This window comes from Gouania willdenowi, chromosome 14, assembly GCF_900634775.1.
Source record: "Gouania willdenowi chromosome 14, fGouWil2.1, whole genome shotgun sequence".
In the NCBI taxonomy this organism is placed as follows: Eukaryota; Metazoa; Chordata; class Actinopteri; order Blenniiformes; family Gobiesocidae; genus Gouania; species Gouania willdenowi.
In genome coordinates, this window is record NC_041057.1 from 11805439 (window position 1) to 11825603 (window position 20165).

At 37.2% G+C, this 20165-nt stretch overlaps 1 protein-coding gene across 4 annotated transcripts; it reads left to right on the top strand.

The window, feature by feature from the left end:
- LOC114475261 (solute carrier family 22 member 5-like) lies at window positions 1-10317 on the top strand. 4 transcript variants are annotated; one of them, XM_028465950.1, is made up of 12 exons: window positions 1-410; window positions 3897-4079; window positions 4219-4322; window positions 4966-5120; window positions 5213-5384; window positions 5521-5647; window positions 7229-7323; window positions 7494-7708; window positions 8473-8655; window positions 8788-8923; window positions 9050-9216; window positions 9405-10317. In XM_028465950.1, exons 1-11 carry the CDS (start codon window positions 204-206, stop codon window positions 9189-9191), a joined length of 1719 nt encoding a protein of 572 aa, XP_028321751.1. In that variant the 5' UTR covers window positions 1-203; the 3' UTR covers window positions 9192-9216; window positions 9405-10317. The 4 variants fall into 4 exon arrangements, with proteins under 4 accessions (XP_028321751.1, XP_028321750.1, XP_028321753.1 ...); XM_028465949.1 differs by having other exon boundaries at window positions 9050-10317; XM_028465951.1 differs by lacking the exon at window positions 9050-9216 and having other exon boundaries at window positions 3-410.
- The last annotated feature ends 9848 nt before the right edge of the window (window positions 10318-20165 follow it).

A 20165-nucleotide genomic window follows, 5' to 3' on the forward strand; every position in this document is an offset into this window, starting at 1 on the left:
GAGCCATGTCAGCATCAAGTTTGTCTTATCTAAAAATGGCAATAATAAAAGGCACAAGGATTTTCGCTTCAAAACTTGTTGAGTCTTTAGTCTGGTATTTGCCTGCCGGGGTGTGATAAAAAAGAGACACTGTTTTACTTGTTGAAAGGCAAGACTTGTTTTTTCCGCACTCTGCAAAAGAGCCAAGGCAATAAACAAAGACTATGAAGGAGTATGAAGAAACCACAGCGTTTTTGGGTCTGTGGGGACCTTACCAGAAGATTGTTTTCTTCCTAATCTGTTCCACAGCTTTACCAAATGGATTGGTTGTATTTTCAATAGTTTTTCTGAATGGAATTCCAAAACACCACTGCCTTATCCCTGAGGTTAACCTGACAGAGGAATGGCGTGCAGCGATCATTCCAATAGAGGTGACTGTGTTCTTGTAAAGTTGAAAGTCTGCAATATTTGTATATTTATGCGTCCTCAAATTCTGTGTTTTGTTTAATTTTCAAAACAAATGTAAGTGTTGGGTCGTGTTGGAGAAAAGCTTTGGGGCTTTTTGGAACCATTCCAAAAATGTTCAACCTTTTCTTGTATTTATCTATTTACCAATAGTTTGATGTTTGAGATATTACTTAGTTTTGACATTAACGTTTGTAAGATCAGCACTTCCTTTCTGAATAATTAGAAAGGAGTTCGATACAAGAATATTATTTGTGTTGCCTGTAATCATTGCAATCTTTTTCCATTTGATATATTAAATAATTATTATCAATCTTTTTTCCATTATTTTAATAGACATTAATAGACATGTAGAAGATTAAATAATTAAACACAGCCCGCTCCACAATTTAAAGCTGCAGTATGTAGAATCCTATCAGTGCTCCATTTATAAACCTAAACCAAAACTGAACCTCCCTTACCGGACTATTTTGTGAACACTCTTAGCCAGTGACGTGCCGTGACCACTAGGGTTGGGTAGGCACGTTGCAAATCGAGACCACCAATGACAATTTCATATGTTTCTGCTCGCAAGTGTTAATTCAATTCAAATCAATTTTATTTGTATAAAGCAATTTCGAACAAAGTCTTCTCAATGCGCTTATCAGAATATAAAATTCATATTAAGAAAGAAAAAACCCAACAAGATCCACATGAACAAGCATTTAGCCATCTAACAAAATCAACATCATAAACACCATTATAGAAACATAAACAATTATTTTATATAGCCTCCATACTCTCCCAACAAGATATATCTCATGACACGGCAGCGCATCTGTTGTTTGTGTTGGAAACACAGAGAAAATGACAACAACAACAACAACAACTCAGAACAGCCTCAGTGAGGAGCATCCACAAAGCAAATCCTTCCTTTTGTTCCATTCACTGTAGAAAGTACCAACAATGTTCTGACCTTACCTTTGCTGAAGGTCTGGTAACTCAGTTGTTGGTCTCCCATCTTTTAAAAGCTGTTGTTTTTCCTCAAAAAAAAGTTTCTCTATCATCTCTGACGCTGTCATCCTGACTGTAGTGTTATCCCGCCCACTCGCTAGAGAACGTAGCAGCAGCGGTCACGTGGCATCTATTCACTAATGTACTGTGAACTTAGGTATAGCATTTAGCATAGCGCGGTTACGTCCAAAGGCATCTTGTCATCTTGGGGACCTGACTGCGCATTCGCAAACACGTAAAAACACGCAATGGGAACGGAGGCAGAAGAGCAATGTGCCTTTGGGAGGGGGCGTGGCCTCCCTCTTCCTTACAGTGGAGTGAAAAAAAAACAAAAAAAAAACCTTGCAGTTGTTCCAGGAAATAGCGCTGTTTAGTAATTTGGGCTATGAAACGCACAAAATGCAGACACTTTCAAACTTATAGGTACTGTAGGCTATTGGAAATGGAAAAATAAATAATTTATAATTATATTATAATTAAAAAAATCAAAATATCAAGTCACCCTTGGGTAGGCACTGCCTACCGTGCCTACCCTGACGGCACGTCACTGCTCTTAGTGACTTTTTTCTCAATAGACTAGTGACAAATGTATAGACTTTACCTTGTGTTATTGGAGATTTTTCTGGTGTTTTAAAGTCTCTGACATCAATGCACGCATCACTCTGTAGTTACTGCCCCGAGCAGCAGCTGCTGTCATCAGCTCGTCCCCGCCACAGAGCTCACAAAGGTAGCCGTGATCTCAGCTGCCTGACCGGCAACCATCACTCCGCATCCATACTGTAAAATTAATTCACCTCGGAAAAGCTTCTCTTTGGTTTACACGCATTTTATCCCGTCTGTTATCGCTCTCCCTTTGACACCAGTGCGTGGGGTAGACCCTGCACAGTCGAGGGGATAAGTGAGGACACAAAGGGGTCCGTTCCTCCCGAGTATGTTTGTTTGTGCCTTTATTCTGTTGCTTCTCCACCTCGGTCTGCCTTTTTCCGCTTGATTTGCTGCGTAACTGTTGTGCCTAACGCGGCAATGGAGACTTCTGCTGGAACGTCCGCTATTGCACTTGGGAAGTGAATGTGCCTGACTTCAGTCGAGCAGCCAATAGTAATGCCCAAAACAGCCCATTGAGTACACATGTTTGTAGAAGGATCTCTGATTGGCTGGAATCCAGCGTCACACTCCTGGATTTCTAAATTTATTTTCCAGGGCCATGAGACGGAGGATAGATTCACTGCCCACTCAGAACACTTTGGATTACAATATGCTCAAAGATGATGATGGATTTTTGACCAAATTATGCCAAAAAAACGTACATACTGCAGCTTTAAGTCAAAGGCGCAAAGGGCTGCAACATATATAAGATGTCAGAACAAGAATTTTTTTTAAGATTTGATTTAATCAAAATATAACAAGACAAGTCTTTTCAGACCCTAGCCAAATTCAACAAAACAATGGAGGATGCTGGGTCAACCCACACAAAGTTGCCATACATAGTGTCGAACCACTAAACAACAAAACATCTAAAACTCTAAACTCTTGTCAAAATAATGCAGAAAAACAGGACTACCAGCAGTCAGACACATATGCAACCAGTTTACAGGTCACTAGGGCCACATTGTAAAAGAGCAAGCAACATGAATGGACAAGCCCCTATATATATGTTATATTTAAACAGTATGAATTTTAATTACAAGCTCTATCAAAAGATTGTGTTTAGTAATTTAGGGAATGTAAACAGACCTGTTACGCCCCTACCTCCCACAATTATTATTATTATTATTATTATTATTATTATTATTATTATTATTATTATTATTATTATTATTATTATTGTTATTATTATTATTATATATTTTTTAAAAGGGCACATATTTATTGGTAATATATTAAAAACATTTTTGTTGTATACATTTCAACTACAGGCAGTGTTGGGGTTGTTACTCAAAAGTAATTCATTACTAGTTACTCATTACTTCTGTAAATTATAGTGAGATTACTTTACTTATAACTGCATGTGAAAAGTAACCTCATTACATATTACTCTACTTTTCCGTTACCATGTTGATGCTTGCCATAACATAATTTAGCTTGTCTGCATAGTATTCATGGATTGATTGAGTGATTATTGATTATTGATTATTTTTAATGCATTAATGCCACAACAGAGAATTTCATTTGTTACAGCCTCAAACAAATACAAAGTTAAATATACAATGATTACCAAGTACATAATCATAAATATAAATATGTGATAAGTGTCATCTTGCATAAAATATTAACTGTATTTATCATCACATAGAGGCCAAGCTCTACCACAGCAGATCAGACCCAGGGTGCCTCTGAGACACTTCAGCACATAGTAGCAGGGTGTAAGATGGAGGCAATATCCGCCTACATCAGTGGTGTCAAACTCCTTTTTACTGGGGAGGAAAGTTATTTCTTGAGGTGTGTCTTGTTACTGCAAGGTTCTGAATGGGAAACAGGAGCTGAGCAGGTGTAGCAGATACAGGCTGGACGTGGTCCTGAATCTTTCTGCTCAAGGTTTGAATCCTGGAGTTGACGTTAACCTCACAGATGTGGATCAGGAGAACTGTGTGGATGGATGGAACTACAGCAAAGACATCTACCAGTCTACCTTTGTCTCTGAGGTGAGTGCATCCAATCGTCCATGCTTGTGATCGTGTCTCTATCAATGGATTTATTGGCATTTGTTTCAAGAATCTTGTTGTTTTTGAAACTGAGAATTTTATGACTGTATTTGTGTGCTTACTTCTATGAATGCTCCAGTTTAATCTGGTGTGCAAAGACCAATGGAAGCAGCCGTTCACATCGTCGATTAATTTTGTTGGTGTTTTATTTGGATCCTTTGTGTCAGGACAGCTTTCCGACAGGTAAACTTTAAAAACTCCTCCCGTTGCATTTTTTAATCTTTATTTGAATGACGAGGTTGTCTCGGCTGGAGACTGCATGTTCTCTGTGGGAGGAGCTTTGATGGAAAGAGTGGAAACCACAAACTGTTTGATAGTGGTTTGCCCTGTTGCCTCACAGAAAAAAGGCTCCTGGTTTAACCTTGTTTTTCAGTGTCCTCTTGTGGCTTCAGAACACATGTGTTTGGTTGGTCGATTATTCTTAAATTCTGGTGGGCAATTTTAACTGAGGGGGTAAACTACAACACCAAACAAAGGCCACAACAGAAGTAAGAATCCACCAAAAAGTTAAAGGAGGTTTAAAAAATCCACGAAGAAGAGTTTACCTGGAAGTTAAAATCAAATGAAAACTTACAGCAAATTGTAACAATGTTATTTATAATTCATCTGTCTCTTAATTTTATCACTAAGTAGAAACAGTTACTTCACTCTTCTTGATAGAATTTTTATTAACCTCCTGTACTTCACTCCTCTTTGTTAATTTTGTAATTTTTTCCATTGGGGCTTTTGTCTTGTGAGCTTTCGGTCTCCATAGTAAACAGTGTAACAACAGAATAATCTTTTCTTGTCACTTCATTTAAAAATTTTATAATCTTTTTCTCTTCAGATTTGGACGAAAGCCGGTTCTCTTTGTAACAATGGCAGTTCAAACTATATTTAGTTTTGTTACAATTTTCTCACCTTCTTGGACAGTGCTTTGTATCCTCATTTTTTTAGCGAGCTCCGGACAAATCGGGAATTATGTAGCTGGTTTTGTGCTGGGTAAATACAATAAATATTATTATTACACCCTAGTTATTATAAAATAAATACTCAGATTTTCATCTCTGTCTGTGTTTCTATTTGTTCCACAGGTTGTGAGATCCTGAGTGGCAATGCCCGAGTTTTATTTTCCTCTCTGGGTATTTCTTTGGGATTCTCCATTGGCTACATGATTCTGCCTCTTTTTGCCTTTTTTCTGAGGGACTGGAAATCTCTTCAGTTAGGGTTAGCAGTACCTGGTCTATTGTACATACCCATGTGGTGGTAGGTAATACAATACACTATACATTCAGGTCAGAAGAAACAATCTTTGATTTGAGAATATCTATATTCTATATATCTATATGGTTCATCATGTTTCTTTTTCTTTCCCTCACTGGATTTCACCCTGATGAGGAAGGATGATCACAGAGTCTCCTCGCTGGCTGCTCTCTCAGGGTAGAGCTGAGGAGGCTGAAGCCATATTGAGAAATGCAGCGAAGAAGAATAAAATTGAAGCTCCAGATGTAATTTTTGGTGATCCCAAGGTGAGTTAAAGCTCTGGACCTCTGCTCCTTCTCTTGGCCCTGTATATGAGACTTAGAAATCCAGGAGCATGACGCTTCTTTTCAGCCAATTAGAGATATTTTTACAAACAGAACGCTCCATGAGCTGTTTTGGGATGTTAATATTGGCTGCCTGACTAAAGACGATGCACGTCCACGTCATATCTGTTGTTTAATGGTAGACTTTCCAACAGGAAAAGTCTGACATGTACTGGTGTCAAAGGGAGAGTGATAACAGACAGAATAAATCGCATGTATACCTTAGACAAGCATTATTCAAGGTGGAGAGAACAGACACAATTTATTTGCAACAAGGACAGATTTATACAAGTCAGAAAACTCTTCAGCAACACAAGATAAAGTCCCTACATTTGTCGTTGGTCGCTATTGAGAAAAAAGTCACTAAGAGCTCCACAGTTGTGAGCCTTCACATGGATGCTGGTGAATTCGGGTGTCACACTGGACCAGACAGAATAGGACTCAAATGAGGCACCGAGAATCAGAGTTTGAGAGTTAAATTCCAAGACAGGTCGGTACATGGGAAATCAGTCAGCACAAGCAAAGTTACCAGTTCCAGGAGTCAAAAACAAGGTGAAAAACAGGCAGAGGGGAGCGGGGGAGAGTTCTTGATTCCATACAAGTCTCAAAATTCTACATACTGTGCTTCAACTTTGTCTCAAGTACCTATATGTTTGAATGTGTCAGCATTTTGCTCTTTTCATAGCCCAAATGATTAAACACGCTTAAGATAATCCTAGCTTTCCTATTATTGATTGGTTAATAAATTTCCTAAATTATTAAGGTAGCTAAGATGATAGTTGGAGTTGTAATTTGCTCCTTCCACAGTATGATATGTTTGAACATGATTAGAGGAGTGCCATCATTTTAAGGCAGTTAACAACATACTTAGTGATTTTTGCTTCATTGAGACGAGTGCATCTCAAAACGGGGAATGAAGTGTATTAAAGTACTTAACATTCCAGTACTAAAATGCCTCACAGCAGAACTTAGAGGCCTTCATATTTGAGTAAGTGTACCATGAGAAATATTCTTCAATAATTTGAAAAATACCTACGTTTCTTGATCAAATGTCTTCTTTACCCTCTGGTATATATTTAAGCCTGAAGGGCCCTGACACAGAGGGCGGCCCGTTTCGAATGATTGATAGGTTGTCTTTTTCTAAACAATTTCTAAAGCAAGTTGATTCCGTATATGGTAAAAAGCTAATGTTAAAGTTATACCACCTGTTGGATGACATTCCTCTGATCTATATAGGCACTCGCCTGCTGGGAAAAGCTCAGAGTCTTGCAATGATCCAGCCAGCAGACTTTCACTAGGTTACTCTTTTTTAATATCCTGTTTTGGACTCTGATTGTATTAATAAACTGCCTATAATTTACAACTAAGTTGTCCCAAAGATTTCTTCTGTACCACCTTTTCGTCATCAACATCCACACCACAAGATGCAACAGTATTACTTTTAGATACGGAAGTGAGGGGTGGAGAGTGATCTCTCCCTGAGTGAATAAACAGATGACACAATGTTTTTTCCTTCTCCTGCAGGAGGTGAACATACAAGCCAAGCAGCAATACCATATAATAGACTTGATAAGAACATTACACGTTAGAAACACAACTTTCCTTCTGTTCCTATTGTGGTGAGTAGTGTCCATTAAAAATCGTTATAATCTTATTTCTCACAGGATGATTCCCTCTGATGAAACCCAAAACAACAGTCTTTTGTAAATGGCTTTCTTTACATGTTTATCCATTTAGTATGTTAATCTGAGTATTTCAGTGAGTGTTAAATACCTGTATTTCTGCGCAGGGTGACTGTGGCTACTGGATACGTGGGCCTCTCCATTAACACTGCTCAACTCCACCCTAATCCATATCTTAGCTGTTTCCTATCAGCAGTGGTAGAGGTGCCAGCATACATTTCCAGCTGGCTGGCCCTGCAGTACATTTCACGGCGATTGTCTTTTGTTTGTATCTTGGTCGTTGCAGGATCATCTCTGTATCTCATCCAGCTGGTTCCTGAAGGTAAGCTGAAAACTAATAGTACTTAAACATAAACAAAACCTAAACTTTTTTTTACATAACCTTTAGTTTTATTTTTAGGGGTGGGACAAAATACAAAGTTCACAAGGTGAGGCATTATACGATACTGTGCTCACAGTAAAGAGATGCTATTTTTGGAAAGGGAAAAAGGACCAAAAAAAATGCAGCTAAAAAACCCACTGCTTTTATTTTACTTGGTATGACTTTTTCAACTCAATAGGAATATAAAAGTAAAAGCAGACAATAGTATAAACTAGACAAACTACATTTCCTGAAGAAAATGCAAGTGAAGATGCATAGGCTGAACCCCTCTGAGTCAGTATAACCCCTCAGAGTCAAAGTATTCCTCAGAATAACCCCTTGTGTTAGATTTCCCCCTTGGAATCAGTTTAACCCCTCGAAGTCTGAATTAGCTCTCGGAGTAAGTATAACCATTCAGAGTCAGAATTACCCTTCAGAACAAGTATAACCCCTCGGAGTCAGTATAACTACCTTGGAGTTAGTATAACGCTCACTATACTCCTATATAATAATATAGTTCACTAATAAGACCATTTTTTCCTGTTTAAAGCACAAAAAGGGCCACAAGTTGAACTAAAATCTAAATCAAAGCAGAGTTTTTTCATGAACACTCTTGCAAATTCTACCTCATTTTTATCTGTTATTTTATTGTTTTATGTCTGTACATTGTGCGCTCAGAAAAGGAGCTCATAAAAAATGTTTTATTAATAATATTATATCTTCAGGTTTGTCAGGTGTGACCATTGCCCTGGAAATGCTGGGTAAATTTGCAATAACGGCTGGTGCAACCCTAGTTTATGCCTACACAGCAGAGATCTATCCAACAGGACTCAGGAACACTGGCACTGCAGTATGTGGCAGTGTGTCACGGATGGGAAGCATTTTGTCTCCCTTCTTATTAAGTTTAAGTGAGTAAATTGATAATCAAGGATCATTGCAGGCATAAACACATCTCATTTTAATCACTGGACTACATTCTTATACATTGTTCACCTACTATTCTAGGGACTCACCTATGTTGTTTTCTCTGACTTGTGCAGGTGTTTACTATAAATTCATGCCTCAGCTGGTTCTAGGGACCCTGGCTTTTGTTTCACTTTTTACAACTTTATTCATGCCAGAGACTTTTAAAAAGCCTCTCCCTCAATGCATTGAGGAGATGCCAAAGAGAAAACGGTAAGACTAATTTTTTTTATTTGTTTGCATTGTTAATTTGCATATATTGATGAATCAGAATCAAAATCAGCTTTATATGTCGTTGGACACGATACAGACCAACAGAGCAACGAAATTTCATTTCAGTTTCATCCCGTCCAAGAAAAACATGAAAAGACAATCCCATATACAGTATAACACTTGTAACTTGGGGAGCTGGAGAACTGTGGGTCGCCACAAGAGCGGCACGCCATATTTAGATGAAAAAGGGGTAACAACAGAAGGATAGGTAGGGGAAAAAAGACTGAATTCAGGTCAGTGTAAATCTTGGCAAAAAACTTCCCCATCGAACAGGCAAGACATTTTTCTTAGCTTCTTCCTTGTCGACTTCTGTTTGAAGGATTTCCAAACTGCAATATCAATTAATGTTCGTTAAAAAATGAGTCAAAGTTGGTGCTACTAATGCCAAACTAAAACCTTTTTTTTTCTTTTTTCTTGACAGTTTTAAGTGTCCTTTCTTCACTCGAAAAGAAGTCGTGCTTAAAGAAAGTTGGCTCTGATCGTTTTCTGACTGTGAAAGGCAGGGGATTGATCAAAATCATCGAGACAGACTCGTATCGCTACGGTCATTTTATGAACGCAAATCCTCATACAGATTATTAGACTGTTGGGGGGGGAAAAAGGAGCTTTCACACAAAACAACAAGCGCTACAAAGACTTCCTGATAAAACTCTGAATGTGAAACCATTGCACTTTTCACTTTGTTTCAAGCTTGACGTCAAATACTCACGCTTGACATCATATATTTATGAGCAAAGACTGGAAATTTCAAAGCTTGAACTGCACATTAAGATTTTTGTCAATAGAAGAAAAAAAAAGAACAACAATGAACAAATATCACAAAAAATGTCTTTTGACTGATCTATGTTGATGCTTGTTTTAGTGCTGTGACTGTAAATGTTTTCATTTGGAACGCTAATGTTAATAAAGGTTTGATTAATAAAATCATCCATAATACCTTGGTTTGCTCTGGCATTTAAAGTTTAACACAACCTCAGGGCCTAACCTACATGTCAAACTCGAGGCCCGCGGGCCAAATTCGGCCAGTCAGATCATCTATTCCTGCTCGCTGGAAGATTTTTTCAAAGTATAAATTACAGCAAAACCAGCACTTTATGTAGATTACCATTTAAGTTGTAGATAAAAATACGATGGGGGATGCAATACTACATTATTTACAGTGGTTATATTGCAAAGATTTTGAAAAAGCGGGAAAATTCTCACAAATTATCCCACAGACTTCTGGCAAATTACATTGCAAATTTGGGGAAATAAAGTTATAATTATACCAATTGCTTAATATTCTGTATTTTCTTTGAATTTTTGCTTTAATAAACATGAATTTTTCTGTGTAATAATTCCAGTAAGTCATTTTGTTTTCTTTTTTTAAATATATGTTAAGGTTTAAATTATTCAGACAAGGTTTTTCAGGATTTTTTTAAAAAAAATTTTTTATCTCAAAACATGTAGATGAGATTTCCTGAAAAACCTCGTCTGAATAAACGAAACCTTACCATGTATGGTATTTTCTGGGCCAGCCCACTTGAGGTCAAACTGGGTTGTATGTGGCCCTTGAACTAAAGTGAGTTTGACACCCCTGGCCTAACCAGACTTATAAACAAGCAACAACAGTGTTGGAAGGTTTTTCAGGAAGTCCATTTATTACAAAAGTGACTTTACAAAATGTTTTAAGTACAAGCTAATCACGAAATCACGTACATAACAATGATGGATGATTTCTTATTTCACATCATGCAGTGACCTGTTCATCCAGCCAGAATTTGTGTGAACTGTAAAATTATGTATGTCAATGGGATTTATCATTTTAACCCTAACCCCAACCCAAACCTGAGTGTAATGTTGTGATTAGATGTAGCTGAGTCATGTTGGCATGCACGAAAATAGAAACAATTCTTCTTTTCATGACAGTATTACATTATCCATTAGATCATATGTTTCAAACTCATGGCCCGGAGTCCAAATCTGGCCCTTTAGAGCATCCAATTCGGCCTGTAGGAGACAGTAAAAATGACAGAAATTGTGTAAATTACCAACTAATCCAGTTGTAGATATCTCAAATTCACCAATTTAATGAAACAATACAAAATGTTGAGGGGCTTGCAGTTTTCCTTCATTTATCTCACGTTCATGCAGTCACTTAGTTTTAATTGCAAATTGTGGACAGAACTCTCAATTTTTTTTTCAGAAATATTGCAATTTTTTACAAACAATTCCACAAAATTCATCTAAATGACACAAAAATTGGTAACAAAATCAGAAATTTTCAAAGTGAAGATCCGACAGGGACTGATATTAAAAACTAGGGCAAAATGATGTTAAAATAGCTTTTTTTTTTTTCTTGTCTAAAATCTGTGGCCCACTTTAGGTCAAACTGGTCCGTGTTTGGCCCCTGAACTAAAATTAGCTTGACACCCCTGCATTGGATCATGTTGGTCAATCACACAATCAATTTTCTAATGTAGCCAATAATCCACACAACCCATCTCTATCGAATCAAGCATTTGATAAAGAACCTGCAGTGTTTAGAGCAGAAATCTGCAGAAGACTGTCTGTAGCTTTATTTAAATTTTGAGAGTCACTTTGGTTTGAGGTTTGTTTCTTCAGGAGCCGTTGACTTTTCTTCAGTGTGCGTGAGTGTGTACGGCGTCTTCACACAACATCTAGTGGAGAGAAACACATGCAGAGTAAACGCTATCGATTGACTAGTTTCAAACTTTTACATCTGTCTAAACTTTGAGGACAAGATACAAGATAGAATGGGAAATTAGGAGATCAATGAACATGATAAAGAACACAGACATTATTTTAGGTTTGATTTTTTTTGTTTTAAAATTATCAGAAGAAAAAATAAACTTAAGAATGAAATAATAAAGATGAATGTCAGCCCTTGTCCTGTACTCTTTTTTTGTAATAAACAAAATATATGTGTTGTTTACTTATTGTTAATGGACATATTGGAGGTAAGTGTTGAAATGCTTTGATAAAATACTGTGCTAAAGCTGTATTTAAAAAAAATAAAGTATAACAGAAGTCTTTTTTTACTTCTTTTTCCTTTTGCAGATCTTTGTTGAGTGTTTTAAAGCAACGCTAAATAACTTCTTTCAAAAAGATGACGTAGTTTCATGACACTGCGTCTGCAGCTTGAGCTAAACCTGCTGCTTAAAGAGTAACTAAACCCCAAACCCACTTTTTTCTGCTGAATACATATGTATTTGGGTATTAAGTAGTGCTGTTGGTTGATCCTAGTCCCACTCTTCACATTTTAGTAAAAGTGTTTTAATTTTACGTATTTAGCTGTAAAATGTCCATCATACTGGCCACTAAGGGTTGAACGCTGGCTGTTACAACACTTTGTTGGATATTTAGATTCAAGTTAACACATGCAAATTAATTATTGAACCAGAAAAAAAACTTTACTGCATCTGCATCTGCACTGAAAAACTGTCAGCAAGGTTTTGTGACTAACAGGCGATATCGGTCTATTGTTAAACAAAGTTACAAGACGAGAGTAAACGCCCCTTTAAGAAAATGAAGAACTGGATGATGAAATCAAAGCAACATGCGCAGCTATCTATAATCGTCTTGAAACAACACAAGTCACACTTTGAATATGATCCGCGAGTAAAAGTTACTGGTTGACAATCCTAGTCCCTAGTTATGCTAGTAGGTTGGAGGAAATCTTTCAATAGGGGAGGGGTTTTTCTTGAAGAAGAAGAGAAGGCCATGATGTTATCTTCATGCAGCAGCAGCATGGCAGCACAGCATTCCATCACCATCTCTTCATCACCCCCATGACACCACATCACCAGAACAGAAGGTACTCAAATAATAGCAAATCAAATAACATCAGATGATCCTGCGCTGTGGCCAAAAGCTATCAAAGACAATGCTTGATGTCAAATTGTGAGAAAAGAATAACTCCAAATAACAGACATGGACTTCCCCAAAGTTCAGAAAACCCACCTCGGGAGATTCACCAAAGAAAATTACAAAATGACAATGAGAAATGGTTAGAAAATCCAATGTTCATGGTTAGTGTTCTCTTACTTTCTACTTCAATTCCTTGTTTTTTTGTTTTTTGCTTGGTTGCATTTTCATCATACTCAGAATTTTGCACATTTCAGTTGTGTTTGTTATTCTGGCATTAACTGTATATATTGTGTGTAAAGTTTGCATTTAGTTTTGATAGCTATGTTATTTATTTCATATGTTAATTATTTAATGAAGTATTTATTTACTGATCCGTCGTCCTGGACTTCATTCATCATCATTCTGGGGCCGGGAGGCCCCATAGTCCTTCTTGCCTAGGGCCACCAGGGGGTCTAGAAACGCCGCTGGCTGCATGTGAGTGATGGTGTCAGGCAGAGGCATTCCAAAGGTCTAGGGTAGCAGGAGACTCAGCAACCCTGATCCAATGGTCAGGCTTCCCATCAGGATGTAAGGCAGTTTAACAGAATAGCTTCCTGAGACACACATGAGAGAGAGAAGGAGAGGGAGTGACAAACAACCTTGTCTACAATGGTGCCATAAAACACTTTCATAAACACCAACCAGCTTTGGAAAAGAAAGCTTGTTCATGCTAATTTCCATTCATTAGAAGACTTGGATCTACGCTGAGTGCTAATCAAGTGGACTCTTTGTATATCCTAAGTGTTGCTTAAGACGGTTTTCCCCATTACGTCTATGAAACACTAAGGTTCTCATTTTCCTGAATCTTTCTTTTATTTTTATTCCGTTATTTTTTTTGTTTTTTGTTTTATTTATTTATGGTTGTCCTATATAAAACGGCTTTGAGTACAAAAAAGTGCTACATTAATCAGATGCATTATTATTAGGGGGCCAAACCTGCAGGGCCACGGAACCGCGTATGTAAGCATAGACCAGCGGTTCCTACGGTGCAAGGAACCCTATTGTAATCGCTCGGATTTTCATTATTATTTTTTTACAGGTAAAAGTGGTGCTGCAGGCTAAACCATGCAAGGGATGGGGGTGAGTCCAGGACACTCTGTGTACCTCGGACGCAAAAATTCACATATGTCCGCCAGCAGGTAGAGCTATAACAAAGGTCAACGCGTTTTGGCCTATAACTCCCACACCGTATATGTTGCACATTCAAAAACTTCATATCCACATACTCCCTGAATAGCACTGAATCACCTGGGCTAGGCCACGCCCATTTCCACATAGGTTTTGTTGGCACAAAATCGCGAAAACTGGAAAACCTATTTTTTCGAACTACTCCATGGGGTTTTGTTCAATCAGTGTGAAACTTGGCATCTAAAGTTCAGCGAATAATTTTGTTCGAGCGAAATATGCGCAAATTATTAACGAGTAAAGTTTTCTAGTTAGCTATAAAAACGCGAACTGGTGCATATCTCGGTCAAAATAAATGCTGACACCAAATCTGAAATCCTTGGTTGGCATGTGACTGCGGGGGTATGCGACAAATTTGGATAATGTAGGCCTCTAGGGGGCACTGCATTTATGAGAAATGTATATCTCTTCATATAAGTAGTGCACATCTGTAGATAACTGAATAGTAAGCTCAAGTTAAAGTCCAAAATATTTTCAGGGGAAGAGAAAGAAAACATACTTAAGTAGATGAAGAATGGGGCTGTGCCACTGCACAGTCTGGCTGCCATGGAACAAGCACCGATGGCTGTGTTCCTCAGTACAGTCGGGTAAACCTCGGCTGTGTAGACGTACACAACGTTAGTGAAAACTTTCCTGACATCTCAAGTGTTATGGCCAAAGACACCAAGTCTACAGGGGACAAAAACACAATGTTTAAACCACAATGTAAGATTTAACTAAATGTGTAATTCAACAGAAAAGATTTTGCATCTGGGACGCATCTATCCATTGACTTTGTATGTAATCTGGATGTACGGACATTTTGTGACGCATCCTGTGTGAATGCAGCATTAATGCATGTGTATTTGCTGTCATTTTGTCTATTTTGTTGTTGTTTGTCTGCTTTGTTTTTTATTATTCAGTAAATTTTTCTCTTATTTTGTGTGTTTTTGTTGTCGTTTTATGAGTTTATGAATTGCTGGTAATATTTATTATGATCGTCATTTTTATCTGAAAAATAAGCATTATAAAACCCCATATTTTAATGCTTTCATTTGTTAATTTTCCACACTATCTCTGTCTCTCGAGTACCCTCTGTAGTGCCATTGCGTACCACTTAGGGTACACATGTCCCCATTTGAGAAACACTGTTGGAGCAAGTCTGAATCATTCGCTAACTGCACAGCACCTCCTATATTGCTTTCTGAAAGGTCATGTGACCAGTGGACCCACTTGCTCAGTGTCATGATCAGGGGTTTGTGGATTGTGTGAGAGAAAAATTACCCCGTCTCTCACCTCAGGTGTTTTTTATCAGCTAATTACCTTCCCAACTACTTGAAGTTTGACGCGCCAAGTAATTGGTTCATTGTCTGTGTCTTCAGGTCCTTGAATCCCTGCATTTTTGGTTCTGAGTTAGGTTTAGGGTTCATAGTTTGATCAAACAGGGGACACTGCCCAAAGAAATGTTGTATTTTTACAATGCATTTACAATGAATTTACAATGAATCTCATAAATACAATTGTGAATTGCAGAAAACCTTTTTTTTAAAAAATGATTTCAGACCTTTGTCATGCCAGACAGGAAATGGTAAATCTAAGAGTAAAAGGTTTAAACAAATGGTGGAATACCGAAGAATCTTACTCGTGGGTAAAATCTGTAGAATCAGCAGAAATAATCCTCCCACGAAGAAAGTTGAGAAGAGACTGAGACGCCTTGACCAACAGTGAAACATAACCCATGATAACACATAGGCCGGTATCTCCACCAAACCCGAAAGTAAACAGTTCAAGTATGCGTTTCCATGGAGGTTTATTGCGTTGAGGAAAAGAGCAAAGTATAGGCAATGATTGTAAACCTGTGGGGAAAGTTTAAAAAAAAAAAAAACAGATTTCAAGGTGTTTCTTGGGCATCAAAGTCAGAAGAACGTGCATACTTTTTTCTGAATTATTGTATTTATCAAAGAAAAATGTGTATGCTATAATATTGCATTACAAGCCAATAAATTGCATTTGTTTTATCCTTGGAGGAACAATGACAAACTGTGCAGTTACATAAAACCTGGGCTTGATCTCAGTTGTGGACTTCACAGCACCAGACAGGTAATTATTTGTTGTTAGAGGAAATAGCTGACGTGTGTTCCCCGGCATACATGAGTATCTGCAGGGTCACTGTACTGAATGATAGGGTCAACTGTAACAGCAGGGACCAACCAGACCAGCCACAGCGTGATGGAGATCCAGCGGATGTTTCGAGTACGGAGCAGGTCGCAGATGTTGTGGGGGGTCTTCTTCTGAACCTGAAGTTCTTTCTGCGGGGCGACGGAGCATGTGGAAAAATAAACACAGCAAGAAGACTCATCTGACGGGAAATAATGTCCTTTGACAAAGGGATTAAGTATCAAAGGATACTTGCTGAGTTAACACATGAACGGCTTTACACAATATGTCCTAAAACATGAAGATACGTTTAAAGCACGTAAGCATTCAGTTCATGTTTGTTAAAGTTGTACATACTTATAACAAACTATTGCAGAAGCAATATAGCACAGTGTAATGTAAGGACAGAGGGAGAAACTAACCAAGGCTGAAATGTTAAATGCAATGCTAATGTGTCCTCTTGCACCAGCTGTGTTCATTAACAACAAGCCCCTCCTGCCCCATGCTGACTATCTCTTGCCTCGATAGCACAAAGTACAAGACAAAAAGCGTCTGCACAAAGTACAGGTCACACATGAGAGACAGTGTCCACTGGGATATGGTTCCACAAGCTGAATGTCATGTGCAGTGGAGGGCCAGCTGTGTGCACTAACAGCATGTGGGAAGACACAGATGTTTCACACCTTCATGTATCCTTCCTTCAACCTACATGAAACTCAAGCTCAACATACAAACACAAAACACTTCTACAAATAAAGACTGTTGCTGCCTGGGTCAGCGTATGTTTTGGTCATTTAAAAATCATTTCATTTTCTATTTTTGTTTTCTAAAACCAAAAAAACGGAAATACTGGAGGACAAAAACAAAAAACACTAGTTTTTCATTATGGTGAGACCGGAAATTGTTCTTTTCAAAATAAGAGCACATGTATGAGAACGCTGCTGTTTTTCTGGCGTCAAAATACATGAATTATCTCTATATTTCCCCTGCTGTTAAAAATATCTTTGGAACCGTACTTCAAAATAATTTTTGAAATGGCAAAACAAGGCTCGTATATATATATAAACAGCAGGGAAAATATAGAGATAATTCATCTATTTTGGCATGAGAAAAACAGCAGCATCCTCATATATGTGCTCTTAATTTGAAAGGAACAACTACCAGTCTCACCATAATGAAAACAAACGTTTTTTTGTTTCTGTCATCTGGTATTTGTTTTTTGGTTTTAGAGACAAACAATAAAAATCAACCATTTTTAAATGTTTCTTTATCCCTTCCTGACCCTGATGAAGAAATATGCCTTGAATTTCAAAGCATTGAAAACAATCAAATTACCAATTGCTTTTTGTTTTTTGATTTTGTTTTCTGAACGGAAAATGACCAAATGACCAAAACATACACTGACCCTGCCTGCTTATGTGCATTGCTTCAATGCAAACTTTCAAATTCTTGAGAGGCTGTAAAATGCAAATTGTGTGACTTTAAACTTTCGCTTTATTTTCAATTGAAACATCACTATTTTTAAAATGTTTTGTCCACAAAACAATTTCACTAGAATTAACTGAACCCTTCTTGCATTATGTCAAAATTATGGACAAAATTCATTTTAAAGCGACTCAAATTGTTTTATTGAAGAAGTGTCTCATCATTGTCGACATTTTGATATCAAATATTTTTTTCCGCGTTTAACCGTTTTCATTGGTCGATTCCGAGGGTACTTGAGCCAAAAAAATTGAAAACCACTGCTCTAAACTAATCTGTTTGGCTACCATTGTAAATTAAACCAAAATGTACCAAAACAATACATTTTGAATGCTATCATTGGGCAATTTGACAATTTTGCCTAGAAATTGACAAATTTCAGCAATACAACAGTATTGCTGTGCAAGAAGGCTAAAGTTGCATAAAAATTATTACTGAATCCACATTCCTATTCTTTTTGCATTTCTGATCAGAAGATTTAATGATTTTTAAAAACACATTTTGCCTAATTTTGAAACAAGTCATGTTAAGATAGTGTTGTATTGATTTTCCAATCACTGTTTTTATTGCAGGATCTTTCATGGGCTCATCTTTTTTCCAGTCCCATGACGGAGATACACTCTGAACTCTATTATCACCAAAGAGGTGATTGGAATAGATTATTATCAGAACAAGGTCAGAATGTAAAACACTCATTCTTACTGCATTCTCACTGCTTTGCCTTATTATCACTGGTGAAACTTTACCAGGATCATTGAATCTGATTTAAAACACTCTAAATAACAACACTAGGGGACAAAACACATAAATCTGTTAATAGGAAAAGACTCCAGGATATATAAATCAATCAGTGTCACAATACATTTTTTTTCTCACTGGCCTTTACTTTGAAAGGAGTTTATATCACATTTTTGGGGCAATTTGAGTAAAAATAGCACAACTGAAGAGAAGCTCTGTAAAAGTAATAATGAAGAAATGCAATAACTTTTCAGCAGTAAACAAATATTATCATTTTTGCTGAATTCAAATCAGTCTACACTGCAGTAAAGCATCCCATAGAACAATTTAGGTGTCCAAATTGGACATGTGATTTTTAATAATGTTTTACCAATATCAAAAATTTGCTACCTTTTGCAACTTTTAAAATATTAAATATTTAGACACTGCATGAATGAAAAAAAATATATATCTATTGGAATAATTGTTGTTGCATTCAGTCTGTAAGATCACTCTTTTGTTTTGGAAAAAAAAAATCTGCATCACTAATTTTAGATATTGGACAAAAATGCAACTGTTAAATATTGCAAAGATTAATATTTACTGATAGTGAAAGGTTTTTGTAGATGATGAATCAGAAGCACACACAACATACCTTTAACTACTTCCAATGACATCACAAGCAGACTTTTAGCAATGTGCACTTTTTTATGAGTTCACTGCTCTGCCTGTTGTTTGTGCGCACGTTTTATCGAATCAGCTGTCCCACATATTGTTCAGGTGTAAGCTCAGGACAAGTTGACAGCTTTTACATATCTGTGTCCAGTGCAAATCCTAAATAGGCAAGGCGAATTCATTTGTACAGTACATTTCATACACAAAGCAACTCAATGTGCGACCTCCCCTCCTTCAAATCACGACTCAAAACTCATCTGTTTCGCTCAGCTTTTAATGTTCAAACCACCCACCCACTCACTCACTTCTTCTAATCAATGGTCTTGTTTTTATGCTGTAAAGTGTCTTTGAGTGTCTTGAAAAACGCTTTTAAATAAAAAAATTTATTATTATTATTATTATTATTATTATTATTATTATTATTATTATTATTATTATTATTATTATTATTATTATTAATAATAACACAAAACATTCAACAGCTTAATAATCAATAAAAACATTAAAATCATCAGTAAAAACCTATAAAATCAGAAACAAGCACATTACATCAGCAACAAAATGAGTAAATAGGGAATAATCACAGCAAGGTACTACATAAGGATGAAAAGATTACATTATTCTTATTCTTATTTTTTTTCTTATTATTATTACTATTATTATTACATAATTTCATTCATTCATTTTTTTAACCTTCCTTTTTTTTGGTCTTTGTTTTCTGGTGCCAATCTTCAGCTCTCAAAGGGCACTGGGTGGAGGGGTACACCCTTGACATATTGTCTAAATAAGCTAACGTACGTTTTTTTTTTGGATGGTGGAAGAAAACGAGTACCTGAGGGGTATTTCATTAAAGTGTTATTAAGATAGCCAGGCCTACAGCATCTTTTTTCTATTGGCTACTTATTCATCGTTAAAGCTGCAGCTCATGCCCCCTCACATATCGTGGAGATCACACGCTGTGAGGGTGGGGAAGATCAGGGCCAGCGAGGGAAGGCGTAAAGCAGCGCCAACCCCCAGAGGAGCCCCCAGATGGCGCGTTTCTGTCTGCGGATTTTACCTGCTACATTACCATCCATGT